Raw genomic sequence first — 20,312 nt, 5'->3', positions numbered from 1 at the left:
ATACAAATTAAGGTCCACTGGGTTCTCAATTGATACAAGTAATAGCGTCAATGTTTCAGTTGTGCAGAAGAGTGTTATTATTACGTCGTCAAGAAGTTGTATGCCTGGCTATGACAACTGTGTGCGCGTGTTTGACACGTCTGTGGATTATTCCAGTGCAAAGCAGATTCATTAATGCGTTGCGCTGAGGATTCCATCAGTCAAGAAGATTCTCATTTGTGTATACGATCCTGCGATAGATATTCATGTTTCTAGAACTATAAAAGCCAATGGAAATTGGGAAGTTGGAAACATACAGAAAGTGCTAAACATACTTCAAAACGACCCACGTTTAGTATTCTTAGACCTCGGTTGCAACGTGGGTGTGTATACCCTTGCCGTAGCTAAGTTTGGTCGACCAGTGACAGCTCTTGATGCCAACAGGAAGAACATTGAGATGCTGACTACGTCACTTCAGAAGGGAAATATTACTGAAATGGTAATGCTGATCTGGAACGCGCTCTCTGACAAAGCTGAAACAGTTGGATTTAAGGAGGACAACAGAAATATCGGCGGCCTTCAAATGGTGAGCGGAGTAACCAACACAACAGTGTTAGGTGATTCAAATAGCTCTGTTGCCATTGTACTGGACGATTTAGTGCCGTTGTTCATAAAAAAAGTTTGTGTTTATAAAAATGGACATAGAAAAGTACGAGCTCAAGGCAATCATGGGAGGAATAAAATTCTTTGAACAGGTCGATGTTAAGTATCAGTTTATGGAATGGTTTCACCATAAAAACTCAGAGGTTGGAAGTAAAATAATACAGTTTATGACAGAAAAAAGTATACACCGTTCAACACACTGACATCAGAGTCGTTGAAAATTAAAAGCCGGATGTCCTGGTCTGTGGATATAATATGGATAAAGAATACAAACTAAGTCAGCTGGCAGTTTTAAAGACCGTTATGGGATTTCAAGGCTCAATTGTTCATGGAATTGTTGTGTGGCTATCGACAAATGACTTTTTATATACAGTTCTTCATTACCTAGATGTCACATTGATTAAGCAGTCACCTGGTTAACGAGATACGTATTTATTTCTCCCGACATAACTAGTCATTATTACACCTGTAATTTACGTTAACATTTTGCCTTCAACAAGGAAGCAGCAGACAGAATTGTGTATTGAACAAACTCAAGCGGTAACCAGATATCTGATTACAGGAGCAGGTTATGTTCTTTCAGTCCCATGCATGTCCCAAATACTAGTAATTGCTAGTTATCAGTTCGCGTATTAGCCTATCGCTTCACACGATAGTGACATTGTGCGAGAGATAATTTATTTAAACTGCCACAACATGAGTTTTCCGCGTGGTTAGAAACAAACACGCTCCATTGCAATCAAAATCAATACTTTTCAATATGACTTGTTATTATTCTCTTATATCTTTGTTGGCAAAATTTCAAATGATGACAATGACATTGATTTGTGCGCGCCTACTGAGATAAGCAATGTTTGCGACGTGATTAGACTTTTTGTATTTTGTTTTGTATAAAATGTTATTTGTATTTTAAATCTTTATGTATATATTTTAAACAATTAGAATTAAAGGTCATTCCTATATTTTTAGCCCCTTAATTTGACCACGTAATTGTCTGCTTCGCATTGGTAAGACTGTATAAGTCATGACGGTATATTTATTTCAATGTCAACGTACGCTTCACTGCCATTCATTGATAATAATTACTCCATTCATTGATTATATTTACCGTAACTTAACACATTGATGTGCGTTTTTACATGTAATAGCGCGTTGGAAGTGCACATCGATTTGTTAGGGAATTGATATTCCTTTAGACTTATCATAAAAATAAAGGTTCGCAGTTGTTATGTTTCATTTGTTTGAACATTGATATTGATATCCATGTGTTGTCTTCAATACAACGTTGCAGTTACATCAATCAATTTAAATAAAACAAACTTGTTATACCGTTAATTTATATTTTTCGAAAACTATTCGACTTCACATGATTTCAGTCGTATCTGAGATACGTTTTTGCACCTTAGGAATTCTTATCCGTAGACGGCAGTATGCAGAGGAGAAACCATATGAATGACATCACTGTTGACACGAAATATATCATTTATATTTTCGGATGACTTCAACTGTTTCAACCGAAACAAACATAACCTTAAATGACCTCGTGACTTGAGCTAAATCGCTTCTTTCAAGGATTTATGGTTTTTGAATGGGGTGAAAAATCATCCTAGATAACGTGGTTAAAATATGTATCCCTAAGTATTACAGGAACAGTTCTGTGTACTAACTCGTTCATATACGTGTTTACCAAATCACTTAAAGTCTGAGTAATAAGTAAATACAATAACATTAAATATAACTTATTTAACATAACAATATGGCTCTCTTTCTTCCAATAATGCTAAGCATTACACTAACAAATGTTCATTAATCGTACGTGCATTGTTTAACTTTGTCATGCCATCGTTATAAATAAAACATACAAACATTCCTTTAAGACTTAGTATTGCCAGAACGCGTTCAAATCTATATATATACCACTGTGCAAATGTGTAGGTCATTGCCATTTTTTCTGTTACGACTAGGGATGGCAACGGTTAATCGGTTAACCGGTTATCCGTTTCTTTAGGAGGTTAACCGATTACAAAATTAATATTCGGTAACTCTTGCAGAAAACGCATTTTTTTGTTGAACGCGATAAATGCTCAAATCGTTGGCACATTTTTTATTTTTTCAATCCGCACACACCAGTGATACCGGGTAATTTTCATCTGTATGAGAAACATAAAAAGACTACACCAGAATTAATGTAGTGATTGACTTAAAGGTGATAGTAATCTTGAATAGTTATATTCGGACATGTTTGTCCCACGTTTTTTTAATGTTTATGTGAGCACTGGAACTCTTGATAGAAACTATTGAAGTAATTGCCATTATACACTGTTGGATTAGTTTGTATTCGGTATAACACGAGTCGTGTTCTGCATGTGCGTAAAGTGTCGTCCCAGATTAGCCTGTGCAGTCGGCACAGGCCTATCAGGGACGACACTTTCCGCTTTGTCATTTTTCGTATAAATGCAGTCTCTTCTTAGCAAAAATCATATTTAGGCGGAGAGTGTCGTCCTTGATTAGCCTGTGCGGACTGCACAGGCTAATCCGGGACGACACTTAGGCACATGCATTATTCCCAGTTTTCTCAGAACACGACTCACATGTATGCTCATGCCTTGAACAAACAACAGCATACGACTCAGTTAAAAGAACTAAATGGATTGAAATATTCGTGTTATTTTACTTTATATTATAAAATGAAGACAATCAATAATATTAATTAAACATTCACAATAATCTAGTTGCATTATGTGCATAAATATTATCTTAACTATTAAACCCTATTAACTTCATACTTCACTAATTGTAAAATCAAAAACTATTACTTACTGTGTACTGTTTGCAAATTCGACATTTCCACGCACGCGGGTTTAACTCTGGTATATTACAGATTATGTCAGAACTATTTTAATCGTCTGCTGAACAGTTTCTCTGACTTAAATATATATATTCTCAAATCGCTTCGTCATCTGGATGCAAAGTCGGCCTATTTATAACTCTCTGAACGTCGCACATGCGCAGAAGAACTAGTAATATTTAAAGATCAACGGACCCGATTAAAAAATCCTGAAATACACCAATATTATGCGAGATTATAACGTTTAAATGCATTTCCATATCATAATTCGATTAAAACCATCGTATTCAGCGAGTATACAGCCGATAACTATGCCGATTTTTCGCACTTCGTGATCGAGTCGACATTTTTGTTTCAACCGGAAGTGACGTATGAGTTAACCACTTGCAACGAGTTCATAACAAAGGAAACGGTATCAGCTTTTGTCTTTTAAAAGTTCGTCATATAACGTGTTTTTATTTTTCATAGTACACATCCACAGGACATCGCATCTTGACTGTTTAAGTATTTAATTATAATTTAATCAGGCAAATATAATTGACACATTGAAAAGATATAATTATTCCCTGAAACTGATCGACGTACGAATGCCAGTCCAAATTTACTAACCGTTCAAGTTCAACACTTCAACAACGTACTAGTTGAAATAAATAATGTTGATTTGAAATGAATAATTCTTACGTAAATGGTCGTGTCATTTAATACTAAATGACCGAGAATAGATGTTTTATTTATTTTGCTAGTATCCTGACATGGCCATTTTGTTGAAACCCGATGTGTTCCCTGCACACGATTTTTTATTTATGGTAAATTGATCTCATTTATGTCGACATTCACTTCAAAGTTTGAATGATCTCATTTCTGTTGTTTTTTAATAAATATTTTTTAATAATAAGTCTTGATTTTATATAAATATGACGCAATTGAATTTTTCTAAACTCTCCACGAGCGAGGTGACTTAATATTATTAATGAGAAATAGCATGTCAAACTTTTACTCTCGATGTTTTTGAAATGGAGAAAACATTCCAACACAACAATATATATGTAGCATACAAGTTTATTGCAACATCTAAAAATATAAATTACCACAGACACAACAACAGAACAACTTGTAACCTGACGACAAGTTTTAGAAAACTGGACGGAATAAGTAAATGAGCTTTACTAGCACAATGTTGCAACACAACTTGTCATGGAGTCATATTAAGTACCTTTAACAAAATGACTTCTAAAACATCTTTTACAGACCAATACTATCACACAAAAAACACTACATGGTCCCAACATTTAAAAATAAAGGTGTTGACATTAACATTTTTATACTAACAGTATAGCACACAATGGGAAAACTATTATTACAGCATATTTGTCAAAATAATACATTCACATTTTTCAAAAAAATAATTGTAGTTGCTATGTTAATTTGAAACAATACGTGATCAGTGCTTCAGCTAGGTTCTAATTTGTCAAAAGGGCACATTCGTAGACATTGTCATATAAAACTTGGGGCATATCATGTTTTCACGTCGAGTCTGCACAGTCTTATCAGGGACACAGGCTAATATGGGACGAGATATTTTGCGCACGCTTTGTCCCATCTTTCCAGCGCGAGGATTTTTTTAATTAATTACAAACATATATGGCACAGGCTAATCTGGGATGACACCTTACGCACGTACACTAAACCCAGCTGGAGCAATACATGACAAATGGCATGCCAAGTTGTTTCCAATTACTGTAATTAATTAAACCTAGAGCGGTGCAACTGCACTGCTTCATTCTTTAAAATTTTCTTCGCAGATGATGCTAATGGTGGTGGAGAGAACAGAATGGAAGAAGATGCCTGCTTAGCAATCCGGGTGCTCTTGAACTGTTGTTTTAATTGCAGCAATTCAACCATGAGCTCTGTGACATAATCTGAAAAAAGCATCAACAATTTATTTTTTACTACTTGGTTAAACTATGCACATTGAACAAATAAATAAAAATACACATATTATGCATAAAAAACAACAACAGTCAACTTAGTCAGTTTCACTGTTAGGTTTTTGTATATTATATATTAGAATGCCAATTTTCTATTTAGCTTAGAAGGACCATTACCATAATTGCAGGCCTCTTTGACAGGTTTCACGACATGGTGTCCCGCCTTGTACTTTGGATACGAAATCCTGTAGCGCTTTTCGCCGTTCTTCTTCTCTGCATGTTTCCTGTGCGCATTAGAAACGGAATGCAGGGCTGCCAGATGCAATCTGGATTACAAAAAATAGCCTTTAATCACAAATTAAATCAACAATTACTATTTCATATAACAACAAGGCTTGTCACCATAGGATGACATATGCCCCTTTTTTCCAAATTTGTCTAAACCTAAACGCAAAGTGTTTTTCCACATTTTTCGAAACCTAAACGCAAAGTGTGACGGAATTTCAGACAGACAGTGCGATCACTATATGCCCACCTTCACGGGCATAAAAAGGAACTAAAATCATTTTCACAACTAATGCATATTTATTATGGACATATGCTCATGGGCACTTGATGGTTTATGAACTGCAAATGACAATGTTTATTAGTCAACTAGGATATTAATTTTACTCGAATTAAAGATCATATTTTTGGTTGTTAGAATTTCCGCAACCAATGCCGAATGTAAAAAAACCCAAACCGCATCATAATCAAATGTTGTTCTCATTAAACTTGCACAAATATTTACCAATCGTGTAGGAAATAAACTAATTTTTGCCTTAAAGTTGTAGTTTTATAAATTATTACCACTGGACTATGAAAGACAAAAACAACATGCCTGCGCTAGCTCTTCTGTAGATATTATATTAATCGATCACAATTCATACCTCTGTTTCATTGCTGCGTATGAATAGCAGACAAATTTTGGCGCAAATTGGCAGACCACCTTGTGTTGAGCCTCCAGCATCGAGGTCTGTTCAGCTGGTGACAGCATGCGAATGTCAGAGAGAAGACGCTTGCTTCCGATGACCAACAGTAATTCCTTGTGCGCCTTCGAGCCTAAAGACAAGTAATAGTCCAACTTTCATGGCAACACATGTCATTGAACAAAATTTCATAATCATTTCATTTACATTAATCGGATGTTAAATATATAATCCGATAAATGTAAATGAAACAAGGGTTGTTTGTAAAACATGCATGCCCCCCATATGGGCTGTCCGTTGTAGTGGCAGCCATTGTGTGAATACGTTTTTTGTCACTGTGACCTTGACCTTTGACCTAGTGACCTGAAAATCAATAGGGGTCATCTGCGAGTCACGATCAATGTACCTATAAAGTGTCATGATCCTAGGCAAAAGCGTTCTTGAGTTATCATCCGAAAATCATTTAACTATTTCGGGTCACCGTGACCTTGACCTTTGACCTTGTGACCTCAAAATCAATAGGGGTCATCTGCGAGTCATGATCAATCTACCTATGACGTTTCATGATCCTAGGCATATGCGTCCTTGAGTTATCATCCGAAAACCATTTTACTATTTCGGGTCACCATAACCTTGACCTTTGACCTAGTGACCTCAAAATCAATAGGGGTCATCTACGAGTCGTTATCAATCTACCCATTAAGTTTCATGATCCTAGGCGTATGCGTTCTTGAGTTATCATCCGGAAACCATTTTACTATTTGGGGTCACCGTGACCTTGACCTTTGACCTAGTGACCTCAAAATCAATAGGGGTCAACTGCAAGTCATGATGTGTTCTAAAAACACTGTATTATGTGAATTGAGAATAAGACATCAAACAGGGAATGGACACCATTTTGGTGATTTTCTCAAACAAAACTATTCATTTCATGATCTACATTTATTTTTGCAATATAGTATTAGTATCTTTAATCAAAGCTTTATACCGGTAAGCAATTTTCCATGACTATTTCATTAAAAATGGTTGTTGTTTTTTTTCATTTTAACTGTATTTTAAAACTGTGTCCATGCGCAGCATTATAGCTCATTTCATGAGGATTTGTTTTTTAATTAATAAAAAAATCAAGTTTTGAAGAAATCTATTTAAATGATGCCAGTATTTATTCAAGTATCTGTTTTAAATATAATTTGTCAAACTAAATAAATACAATATATAAAAAAAATATCCCAATTAAAATAATACAGTGTTTAAATTAAAAGAAAGCATAAAGACAAGAGACAAGAATAAAAGTGTAGATTGTTGTTCTTAATTAAAATGTTATTTATATTTTTTGCTGTTGTTCAAAATTAAAATGTTATTTATATTTTTTGCAATTTATTTCCTATTCTATTTATAAATACTGTTCTATCTACTAGTGCAGTATGTTGTATATTCAGTTGTTATGATTACTGCAGTCTGATAATCTGCTTGTTTTATTACTGTCTGTGCCAAATACAATTGATAACAGTAGATCACTGATAACAATACTTGACTTTACAGAAACAAAGAGGACCATCTATTTTATGACACCAGCTTGATATATGGCAGCTGTAGGGTGGTAATACACCACATTCTGCCAACTTGGTGCCTTGTTGGCATGGTGATTTGCAAAAATTCAGCTAGTTTAGTGACCAACTTATTTTGTACAGAAACCACCTAATTGAAGCAACTTTATAAATAAAATATAAAAATGATAACCCGAAAAAAGCCTATTTAATTTTACACATATTATAATGCTGTCATTTATTTTCTACAAGATTTGTAACACAAAATTGTAAAATAAAGTAAACTTTGTATTCATAATAGTAAAACTACATGTTTTTCTTTTTTCCACTTCAGAAATTAATCAAACAACACATCTTTAGTACATTGAATGCTATAATGAAATCTCAAAATGGCTAAAGCCCATAAGGAGCAAAATGAGTTTATTACACTGAAAACTGTTTCCAATGCAATTAATGCGGGATCCAGACATAAGCCCCCCAGGACAAAACCCCCCCCAATGAAAAAATGAACATTTGGACAATTGCCCCCCAGTAGAAATGACAGGTAGGATATAAGCCCCCCAGTGCTTATTTAGCATCTGGACATTTGCCCCCCAGTGCTTATTTTAGAAGTGGACATTTTCCCCCCAGTGCCTAATTTTCAATGACATTACTCGATTTAGCAGATAATCATGTCCAATTATCACCACCTGATTACTCAAAACCTTTGAGATGATAATCCATTTATCCAATTACCACCACTGAAAGGCTTAAATAATGGAAGGGATAAATAAGGCGACACTGGATTTGATCTCTTCTCTGACTTTCATAACTTCTATGGCTAAGTGGTCAGCATCGTTACTGTGTGTTGTGGATGATGTGACCATAGTAACCTGAATATATAAAAACAATTATTTAATATTGTAACTAATGATAATAGCAATGAAACATTTAATTTATTATATATAAAATTATTTTGTGACGTTTTGTATAACTGTTTGGAATTAATTATGTAAATTAATTGATATTTTGAATGTTGTTAAAGCTTACAAATACTACATTTACCTTTACTTCAAATAATTAAATTTGTGAAGTTATGCAATACTGTCTGGAATTAATTTTGCAAATCGCTATTTTAAAAATTATGATAGCAAAGATAACAAATAGCATTTTAATATTATACTTACATCAAGATTAGTTGTCAAGGTTCCTTTACATGAAGCGCTTCTGCGCTTGGAACATTCCCAATGTATTGATTCTTTACGAGACTTCTTTTTGGTGTAAGAGTACCTATCCTTCAGTAATTTCTCAGACCCTTTATTACTCTTAATAATTTCCATGATGAAATGTATAATTTGAAATTTGATAGTTTCGTTATATACTAAGTTTTAGTTAATTGTCACTCAAACAATGTAACTACACAAATAATTGCCTTTAAATGTTGTTATATGTGTTCGTTTTAATTATCATTATCTGTTCTAAGTTATGATAATTATTATTGATAATCCTTTTGATTGATTAAATAAAGAAGCCATTAATTTTCATTAACAAGTATATGATCAAAGCCACATGTCACACCTTTAACAAGCTGATAATCCTTTTGATTGATTAATTAAAGAACAATTCTTTAAGATGTTTGTTTTACCTAAGATTAGGAAATTCAAGTGAGTTTCTGGACCTTCTTTATTTCAAATTATAATGATCCAAGTTTCTATGATTATATATTTGTGAGATATGAAATAATAATGAATCCAAAGACAGAGATATACTAGTTTAATGGAAACAACATATGATATTAGCACTGGGGGGAAAATGTCCTCTTCTAAAATAAGCACTGGGGGGCAAATGTCCAGATGCAAAATAAGCACTGGGGGGCTTATATCCTACCTGTCATTTCTACTGGGGGGCAATTGTCCAAATGTTCATTTTTTCATTGGGGGGGTTTTGTCCTGGAGGGCTTATGTCCTACAATCATTAATGCATGTAACAATATTAATTTGAAAATATAACATTTATTCAGTCTTAAATTATAAGCCAGACATCCCAGGTCTGGTAAGATTTTATTTGGGCTTCTAGAAATTAATAATTTATATAGTCAGGCTATTGGATTTTTCTCCTGTTTCTAATATAGAACAATGATTTTGGCTAAATATATTACCCTGAAGACTGAAATTGAACTGTTATTTAAATTATCATGGCACTACCAGTAGCCTAAATAGCCATCAGCTACTAAGTACTAGAATCAGTTGCTGTTCAATATATGAAAACACAAAAAAATCAAGATGCATTATATGATTCACACTACATGAAGAATAAATGGTATATAAGTAATAAAACACCTGTCGGCTACTAATTCAAATTTCTTTTTTATTCTTTTAACAGTTAAATGGCACACTATTTCTAACTTATCATCTCTTTTTTATCCCCACGCTTTTTGAAAAAAAGGTGGGGATATTGTGGTTATCTCCGCCGTCCGTCCGTCCGTCCGTCCGTCTGTCTGTCCGTCCGTCCTGGCCACTATCTCCTCCTACACTAAAAGCACTAGAACCTTGAAACTTACACACATGGTAGCTATGAGCATATGTGCGACCCTGCACTATTTGGAATTTTGATCTGACCCCTGGGTCAAAAGTTATAGCGGTTGGGGTGGGGCCGCGTCAGAAATTATCACTCATTTTTTTAGGTTATTTTACATTTACTTCTTTATTTCTACACCGATTCACTTCAAATTGATACTGGACCTCTCTTATGACAATACGGTCAATCTCAACCATGCATGGCCCCATTCCCAACCCTGGGGCGCCCCGCCCACGTAGGCCACACCCACCAAAAATTTCCATTTACTATAATTTTTTCATTCCTACACGGATTCACTTCAAATTGATACTGAACTTTTGTTATGACATTAGGGTCAATCTCAACTATGCATGGCCCCAATCCCAACCCTGGGGCGCCCGCCCACATAGGCCACACCCACCAAAAAATTCCATTTACTATAATTTTTTCATTTCTACACGGATTCACTTCAAATTGATACTGAACTTCTCTTATGACATTAGGGTCAATCTCAACTATGCATGGCCCCATAACCAACCCTGGGGCCCCGCCCACATAGACCACACCCACCCAAAATTGCCTTTACTATAATTTCTTCATTTCTACACTGATTCACTTCAAATTGATATTGAACTTCTCTTATGACAATACAGTCAATCTCAACTATGCATGGCCCCATTACCAACCCTGGGGCGCCCCGCCCACATAGACCACACCCACCCAAAATTGCCTTTTACTATAATTTCTTCATTTCTACACTGATTCACTTCAAATTGATACTGAACCTCTATTATGACAATACGGTCAATCTCAACTATGCATGGCCCCATTACCAACCCTGGGGCCCCGCCCACATAGACCACACCCGCCCAAAATTGCCTTTTACTATAATTTCTTCATTTCTACACCGATTCACTTCAAATTGATACTGAACTTCTCTTATGACAATACGGTCAATCTCAACTATGCATGGCACAATTACCAACCCTGGGGCGCCCTGCCCACATATGTCACACCCACCCAAAATTGCCTTTTACTATAACTTCTTCATTTCTACACCAATTCACTTCTAATTGATGATGAACTTCTCTTATGACAATACGGTCAATCTCAGCTATGCATGGCCCCATTACCAACCCTGGGGCACACCTAGGTCAAACATTCGGTGTGGGGATACGCGTCGGCCTCTGCCGCGCCATTTCTAGTCTAAACCAGCATTAATACATTATTGGAAGTCTGAATGTATTTACTAAAAAGTCCTTGCGTTTTCACATTTTAAACAATAAAAAGATAAGCAACACATTATTAATTGAATTTTTGGTAAATAGGTAGAAAATATGGCTTGTCAGCAACTGCTTTACATTAGAACTTGAGCTAAATTAACCGTGGTGGAAAACAGTAAGAGGTCACGGTGGTGTAGTGGATGCGGTGTCCGTCTAGCGATCGGGAGTTCCTGGGTTCGCTCCCTACTCAGGGAGCTTTCTCATTATCTCCTCCATAGACACCAAGTACTGGTTCTTCCCAGGAAATGGACTCAACAGTGTCCACTGCTTGAAATGCTAATTGTGTCGACTAGCAGTATATTTAGATAGATACACATTTGTATTAAGATCGAAATGTGTCGATTTCAAACTGATGCCTGTCAAAACACTTACAATAAATAATTAGATCTTGCCGTACTGCCAAAGTCAGTTTGGTTACTAGCTGCCAACTATTCTAACTACATACAATGATTTTTAATTCAAAAGTATTTTTTACATTGTCAGTGTTTGAGCTTTTTGAAATAACATAGAACTTGTGGTATTAAGATGCATATCTGATCATTGACCTTATTAATTAAGTTCTTACCGTTTTGCGATTTCTCTTGGCAAAAGCACCATAGTTGTCACGTTTCCGTTTGGGGGCTCCTAACTCGTCTGGCCTTAGGGCTTTCGGCTGTAATGCCTTGAAGTTGAAGGGGGGGGGGTGGACAAAGCACTTATCCTAAAAATGTTTTATGCAGAGTTTTGCATATTTGCTTGGCGTAAAGTCCACCACCTTTCCGTCGATAATCCTTCGTGAATTCACGGCTAGAATCCATTTCCGCTTAATACTTTCGTCCTTTGAGAAGCCGAAGAATCCTTTCTTCTCCGTTTGCTTTTCAGAACGATTTCCAGTCGTTACACCCCCTGGACGTTACACCCCTAGTCATTACACCCTCTAAGCCTGGACATTACACCCACCAAGATGTAAACATAATTGATTAGGTTACTAAGGTGTGATCACACCTACCATGGGGCATACTTCACTTGATTAATTAATGATGTTTCTGCTTTAATGTGTGTCCAATGGGGGTCTGTCCAAGTGTTTTTTATTGTTTGTTTGTCTGTATGTCTGTCTTATTAATGTGCAGTGTTAATTAGGAAATAACAATTTGTTGGTGTGAAAAACATTGTTCTTTGATCTTTTCAAATAATTTGTTATTTATCAAAGTTTAATAATAACACCTAAAATTAAAGGAGTTTCTTCACACCATTATTATTAAAATTCATTTGAAGATGTTGTTGTTTGATTTTATGAATTCTAAAGAATATTGCATCTTTATGTCGTGGCAAAAGAATATCAAAACATCAAAGGTAATAAAGTTAATAAGACAAATACTCAATGCAAATTGTTTTTACTCATTGTCCCCATATATATCAGAACAATTTTAGAGAATATCATACTATAGGTATACATTGTTACTCTGTCAAAATGCCCCCAAAACAAATATTTTGGTGTATTGATTCAAATTGTAAAAAAAAGCGTGTTAATAGTTCTGATTTTGCTGTTTCATGTGAGTGTGATAATTGTGGATTATGGCAGCATATTAGATGTGATGATACCGGTAAGTCATTTTCTTCTTCCTATTATAAACACTGAGATCTATATAATTTGAGCTCCATGACATCATGCGATTTTGCCCCAATTTAGTGTTTTAGATCATTGACACAGTTTTGTGTCATAATTTATGAAACACAGTTTGTAAAACTAACAGTAACACTGGGCCACTTAGATAAACATTGGACCTATTTGGGCCACATTAGGGCCAGACAGAGGCCCTCTCACTGTTTATTAGGGGCCATAAAAGATACACACACTAGTGCCAATGAGGGCCCTCCCATAAACTGAAAACATGCTTTGATTGCTACAGTAAGTGACAGATTCCTGTGAATTGTGTTTCAACATAAAAATGTATTTCTTCAATGATCCCTCATTATCAATTCTGACTTAAAAGTTTAATGATATTGTAATTAATGAACTTTGAAGTCTGCAGTAAAATTATTTTCAAAGTTTTTTCTGTCTGTATATTTTTGAAAAAAGTATTTATGAATTAGATGCATATAATTACATTATGGTGAAATAAAAATAAATGTATATGCATTAAGATTGTGTTTTGTTTATTCTAAATAATTATTGTATTTATCATTATTTTATTTTGTTTTCAAAGTTTTTTCTGTCTGTTTTATTTATGATTTAGATGCATATAATTACATTATGGTGAAATAAAAATAAATGTATATGAATTAAGATTGTGTTTTGTTTATTCTAAATATTTATTTAATTATCTTTATTTTTATTTCTTCAAGTTTTTTCTGTCTGTATATTCTTGAAAAAAAGTATTTATTATTTAGATGCATATTGTAACAGTCATTCTGGTGAAATAAAAAATAATGTTTTAAATGATGGCTGCTCAATTAAATAATTTGAGCAACCATTAATCTCATCAGTGTCATCTTACATGACAAATCCAATTAGTGGTTTATAAGTTGATTACACCTTTCTAATCTAATCAATATCTTGGTGGGTGTAATGTCCCAGCTTAGAGGGTGTAAAGACCAGGGGTGTAACGTCCAGGGGGTGTAATGACTGGACACCTTCAGAACGAGCATTGCAGCCAAACGCTGCACAATGAACCATCTTATAAATCAGTGAATCCTCAATGTCATGTAGAAGTTCGACTCGTAATCAACACAAAAGAGATTATAAATTAAGTATATGCAAGTGAATGATCAACACAGTCTTGTAATCCTTGAAGTTTTGAGGGAAATTTGCATGCTTCAGTGCATACTGTACATAACATGGGAATATTCGTCATGCGCAGTGGTGCACACATACGTCATCGGGGTAAAATAGCGGCGGAAATTGCCGAACGCGTTACGGAAATTCCCGATCATCAAAATCATCGTTTTTTAGCTCTAACTTTTTTTTTTTTTTTTTTTTTTTTACTTTGTTGTTATAATATGGTATTACTTTATAAAATATGAACAGTTAAGCAGATTTCTTCTGTTGACCTTTAAATATACTTTAACGTACCCGGTTGATATTTTACTGTACCAAAGGTGTATTTACAACCAAAATCCGATGTCGTTAAAAGCTAATACCGATTACCGTTAAATGATATTGTTTATCTTAAACAAACTTCTATTTAAAAAAAACTGCATCAACATGATTTTTCCATGACGTAGAGGCCATTTAATAAAAAAATATAGCCGACAACGACTGATTTAGGGTTTAACATCCCCAGTTACGTTTTAGTATATTTACTATTCCCGGGGTTAGTATACTTAAGAGTACCCGGGGTACATGTAAGATTACGGATTACAGATGAAATATATTAATATATAATGTGGTGTACAGATTATTAATATGTTAGTAGTCTCATTTCAATTTCAAACTTGTATTGGAAATCTAAGGCATTTACAATGCTCACCAGGCATATTACAATATATTACTACATTAAAATATCATGGGAATAACATCATATCAATTATGACATTAAAACGTCAACATTTATTAAATAAAATGGTTTTAGGGTTTAATTCAATCTATTATGTACCAGTTATAAATAACCAACCAGCTTTATCATAGTTTAACAGTGCTTGACACATTTTTGCAGGTTTTTTTTCCTTCTTTATTAGGTACCCATATCCAGATCACTAAGAATGAAAATTTTGCCCAATTTCCAACTGAAAAATTCCCAAAATATGCTATTAAGATTATTTATTGATATATGCTAGTTAAAATGTTCTTGAATATGGAATACAACATTCACAAGTGTAAAATCTTGGTTGAGTTCACAATAACTTTAATATTCTATGTTATACAAATTAACAAAAGCTTATATTAACACATTTTACATTATATTAGGATATTTTCTTTCCTTATATTTAGATTAACATGTGAAAATTAGCACTTTACAGAAATTACGCACACAGATTTCCAACCGGGTACTTTCCCAAAAAAATATTGCTGCATTCTGGCCTACAATATTGGATGTTTTTGTAGTGCTTTTAATTGTGTACCTAAAAACGTGTTGTATCCTTTCAGGTGGATGTGAAATACAAAGGAAAGGAGCGATCGAGAATAATTAAGGACATAGTTCAACAGACAGCATTCAGTAATTAAACCATTAAACCTAGATAGACACATGTCTTTCCTATTGAAACATGTCAGCTGTTTTAAATTTCCGAAAAAATATTATTTGTTTACAGCGCAAATTTCATGGTACACTGACTCAGCCATTACCGGATCGCTTAGGTCTTTATCGGATTACATGTGTATCGTGTTATTTCTTGAAATTTGACACAGCATTTGTAAAAAAATAATTGCAATATATGTACATTTCCAGAAAGGAAATTCATTTCTGCGTTTAATAAGACCAACTTCATGGAAATCGCTGCACAATTGATGAAGTGATGGCTGTTCAAAGCGATGCACCCTATATTCGGGTTATTTTGAGTTGAATACCTTGTTATATATACACTTGGAGACACTTCTAACGCATCACTTACTCATATTAATATAGCTCCCGTATTTTTGATCGGATTGTGTTGAAATTTGGACCAAGAATAATTCAACACATATCTGATAACTCCTGAGAATTTAATTGAAATTGAAAAACAACAAAATGTAAAACTTAACAAATTAAAAACGTCACTTCAAAAGTCAAATTCGCAGACTCGTACAACGTAAAATAATAATAATGTGAAAATAAAACGCATAAACTTACACGTCTTAATAACTGACCGGCTTGCAATATGAGCAATTTCGCTCGTGAATATTCATACGAGCCATAATGTTTTCTTAAATTAATGTTATGCTGTTCTTGTGTAAAAACTTACCTAGAATTATGAAATTGAAATTAAATTGGAATAAAATGTAAATCGCCTTTTACTACACTTGGTGATTTTTCTAACGCAATACTTTTAAAACTTACATATCTCAGTAATGAGTAAATATTTTTATTTAAAATTGCACATGTGATCATTTGACTACAGTATGTGCAAGCTAACAATAAAATCATTCATCCGTGACGATCGGACGCTTTAGCAAGTGGGAAAGGTAGCCTGTAAAATGTAAAGTGCGCGATTGCGCTCCTGAATATTCATACGAGCTATATTGTTTTGTAAATTAATTTTATGTGTTCCTTATGTAAGATACCCACCTAAAATAATTAAATTGAAATAAAACTAGAATTAAATCGCGTTTCAACATTTTCATGTGCAAAAATATAGAACCACACCTACCTCACGTGCTGAAGCATCCAATCGTCACGGATGAATAATTTTATCGTGAGCTTGCATAGAACGTAGTCAAATGATCGTATGTAAAATTTTAAATCAATATCTTTACTCGTAACTGAGATATTCATTATTGAAAAGTGATGCGTTAGAAGAGTCTCCAAGTGTATATATATAGATTTGATAGTGAAAAAGATTTTTCGTTATAATTTGATTATTTTTCATTAACAATGATGTTTTCACTAATTAATATCATAGCCACACGCTAACCACATGGCTATTGGGCAACTTCAATTGAGTTTATATTTATTTTGAGACAATCCCCACATTCCTGAATATGGGTCACCACATGTCCGTTATTCACTAAATCCCGAGTTGCAGCTTTCATGCTTATTTTATATGGTACGCATCAATTTGGTTTCTGAGCATTCTTACTTTTGTAAAGGACACATAATACTAAAATATTACACCAATGAACATTATGTTTACCAAACAAAATCTGCAAAATTCAAGAAACCATTCGTCTACACTTTTCCTGTCGTCACAAAAACGATGCGTACATAACGTGACCTTGTTTTGCTTTCAAAAACAGAAACAGTTGTAAACATTGACACACGTCAACAAAAACATGAATCGATTTAACAACGATAGGCTGTTTGTATTCAATTCATAGAAACTATCAATCTTAACATAAATAAAAGTATTTTGCAAAAAAAACGTTTAACCTATCCGTTACTCACTAAAATCGGCTATACACCAATCGACTGTAGTGGTTGTAGGGTAACGATTTTTAAAATAAGTCAATTCAGAAGGGGATTTTGGGCAATTTAGTTTTTTTTCAGACATTTTGATAATCTGTCAAGACATGTGTTCTTATACAATTTAATACTGTGTGTTATACATGTAAAGATAAAAAAATCAAGACATAGCATTGCGTCTGATTATTAATGTAAACATGACATGGTTTATTACTTCATGTACATTTTAAATGTTCAAGCCAAGTTACAGCATGATAGTCAGATTAGTCTCATTACATTATATTTTACTAGAACTTTACGATTTCTTACAAAGTCAGATAAAATAAGAGTGAACAGGCAAGAATAAAAATGTACATGCATACCAGTGAACAACAGTATGTGCTTCGTCAACAACCATCAGATGAATGTTACTTCGCCCAAGCATATCACGCCATTTTGTCACACCGAGAAGACTATCTGGTGAACTAAATACAAAATCACAGTTTCCATCTAAAATTTCTTGTTCATCTTCTGTATCTTTCCCAATATAGGTACTTTTGAATCCAAGTGCACACAAAAAGCCACACTGTTCTTTCATATTTGAAATCAGAGGAGTCACAATCAACACACGACATAGCACTTCGTTATTAATTTGTCGCCATACAACTTGATATATCTGGTAGCATAAACTTTTTCCTCCACCGGTTTTCACTGACAAAAAAACATCCCTTTCTCCAAGCAATGCAACAACTGTTTCTTTCTGAAAGTCCTTTAATTTTCCGACTTTTAATAGTTCACACGCTTTCTTAGAATCAACTTCCATGTGGGCCGCCATTTTGGACACTAAAGCGAACGGTCTTTACTACGAGTGATCTGATTGGTTTTGGTATGCAGGATCAAATTGTCCTGCAGCCAATCAAATAGCTATATAGCATTATAGGCTTAGATACAAAACGGCGAAACAATGTCAAAAAATCCCACGGGCGATGTATTAGCGGAGCGTAATCAGCAGCCGTGGGTATCCGACGATGGAGGAGGGTCGGATAGGGATAGTTCTGCGGGTGACTCTGCTAACCTAGCGAGTACCATCATCCCTCGAGCCGATCGTCTTCTCCCAGTGACTTTTTTGACCCCCAGAACTTGGAACAATCGCCAAGCGAAATAGTAATGATCCGTATATTAATAGTGGTTTCCTTATACCTTATACGTCTCCTAAATGAACAACAAACACAATGATATCAATTGAAAATACAGCTTGTATTTTGGTATCTATGCGTACGACCAGATGACACATTTATAACGTATGACATAAACAAATGTAAACAATTCACATTTTGATATTATATTTCATAACTCATACATGAAATAACGCTCATATAGTTTACAAAAAAAGACTATATTCCTGCAGATAATCATTTTCATGAAAAGACTTGTCAATATTTTATATCCAATAAAATATTAGGAAAATAAACGTGTTCTCTGGTTCGTATCGCAAAGCCGAATGGCTATTCCACGAGCATATTTACCCGCCAAAACAATGCACTGAGCGACCCCTACAGGAGACTTTCGTATGCAAAGGAAAATAATTTTCCTCTAATTTGCTGCGCTTAAACTAGGAAAATTATATTTCAAAACATCGTCGAATAAAGGACGAGAGCATCGGGCAGCGGAGGTGGCAGCTTAGAGGACTGACGGAGCGGACCTGGAGCAGCGATGTCGACCAGGACTTTGATAGTGTGGCCTTATGAAGCTAATGGACGACGATCGATACTCAGTATGTTCAACATCATGGGGAACCGTTCTGGTGTTCGGGTCGACAGCTGTTGGCGTCTTTAACGGTCATAAAGTCGGCGAATCCCGCTAGGATCGGAAATGATATCTTTGTGTATTGCAAGCACTTCATTGGCGGATTAGCAATGTCTTTTAAGGGCGGAGCAACTAGCCATGCATTGTCTTTAAATGGTCTACCAGTGCACTTTAAGGTCTCATCGGCCAACGTGCAATGGTCTATTTGGATCAACATAACTTCTTTGGTGAATACCCGGGCAGCCGGGGTAAATTGGACCTACTTTGTTTCCAAATTAATGTTTACCTCTGAAAGGTCTCATTGGCAGGTCAGCACATATGGTAGTCTTGAAGACTCGGCTATGACCTGTATATAAACTCTGGCATACACAAATGGTCAAATTAATGCTTTGATCATCTAATTAGAATATTACTACAGAAAGCGAATTATCATAACATTACTGTATTAGAAGTGATATGTAAATGTGAGCCTTAACATTATGTCTTCAGATGTAAGGAATATAATATAATTTAGAATATAATATTTGCACTTCAAGTAATTAGCAAATATTAAGAACATGTTCGTATTGGAAGTTATTTGTAGCCTTTGTCTGATGAGATCTTATCAGTTTGTATCTGATTATTCTGAAATAAATAAATTAATATCTTAAACGATTGTACAATGAAATTTAATTAAAGGGGCCGTCCAACAGATAAGCGTCGTATCGATGCGAAACGATATTTTGGGAAACTACGAGGATTGCTTATATAGCTTAAAAA

General features: G+C 34.6%; 3 protein-coding genes across 6 annotated transcripts in view; 1 reads left to right on the top strand and 2 right to left on the bottom strand.

The window, feature by feature from the left end:
* The window catches only part of LOC127831606 (uncharacterized), a 62,084-nt gene extending 46,189 nt beyond the window's left edge, over positions 1–15,895 (top strand). Inside the window, exon 3 of the mRNA XM_052356585.1 lies at positions 15,818–15,895. Coding sequence (XP_052212545.1) covers positions 15,818–15,895 — 78 coding nt within the window. The remainder of the gene's footprint in view (positions 1–15,817) is intronic.
* LOC127880796 (nascent polypeptide-associated complex subunit alpha, muscle-specific form-like) overlaps positions 1–18,590 on the bottom strand; it is a 55,540-nt gene extending 36,950 nt beyond the window's left edge. Inside the window, exon 1 of one of the 4 annotated variants that reach the window (XM_052428224.1) lies at positions 18,131–18,590. The gene's annotated coding sequence lies outside the window, so the exon portion shown is untranslated. Of the gene's footprint in view, positions 1–314; positions 675–3,462; positions 3,613–18,130 lie in introns of those variants that run through there. The other 3 variants (XM_052428222.1, XM_052428223.1, XM_052428225.1) reach the window with 3 other exon arrangements.
* Positions 4,534–8,418, bottom strand: LOC127880812 (uncharacterized). The gene is made up of 4 exons (XM_052428260.1): positions 8,361–8,418; positions 6,348–6,519; positions 5,596–5,744; positions 4,534–5,409 (listed from the first exon to the last, which is right to left on the bottom strand). The coding sequence occupies exons 1-4, from the start codon at positions 8,401–8,403 to the stop codon at positions 5,234–5,236; spliced, it is 540 nt and encodes a 179-aa protein (XP_052284220.1). The 5' UTR covers positions 8,404–8,418; the 3' UTR covers positions 4,534–5,233.
* Positions 18,591–20,312: the final 1,722 nt, after the last annotated feature.

This window comes from Dreissena polymorpha, chromosome 5 (genome assembly GCF_020536995.1).
Source record: "Dreissena polymorpha isolate Duluth1 chromosome 5, UMN_Dpol_1.0, whole genome shotgun sequence".
Classification (NCBI taxonomy): domain Eukaryota; kingdom Metazoa; phylum Mollusca; class Bivalvia; order Myida; family Dreissenidae; genus Dreissena; species Dreissena polymorpha.
The sequence above is the reverse complement of the archived record's forward strand: the minus strand, read 5'-3'. Positions and strand labels throughout refer to the sequence as shown.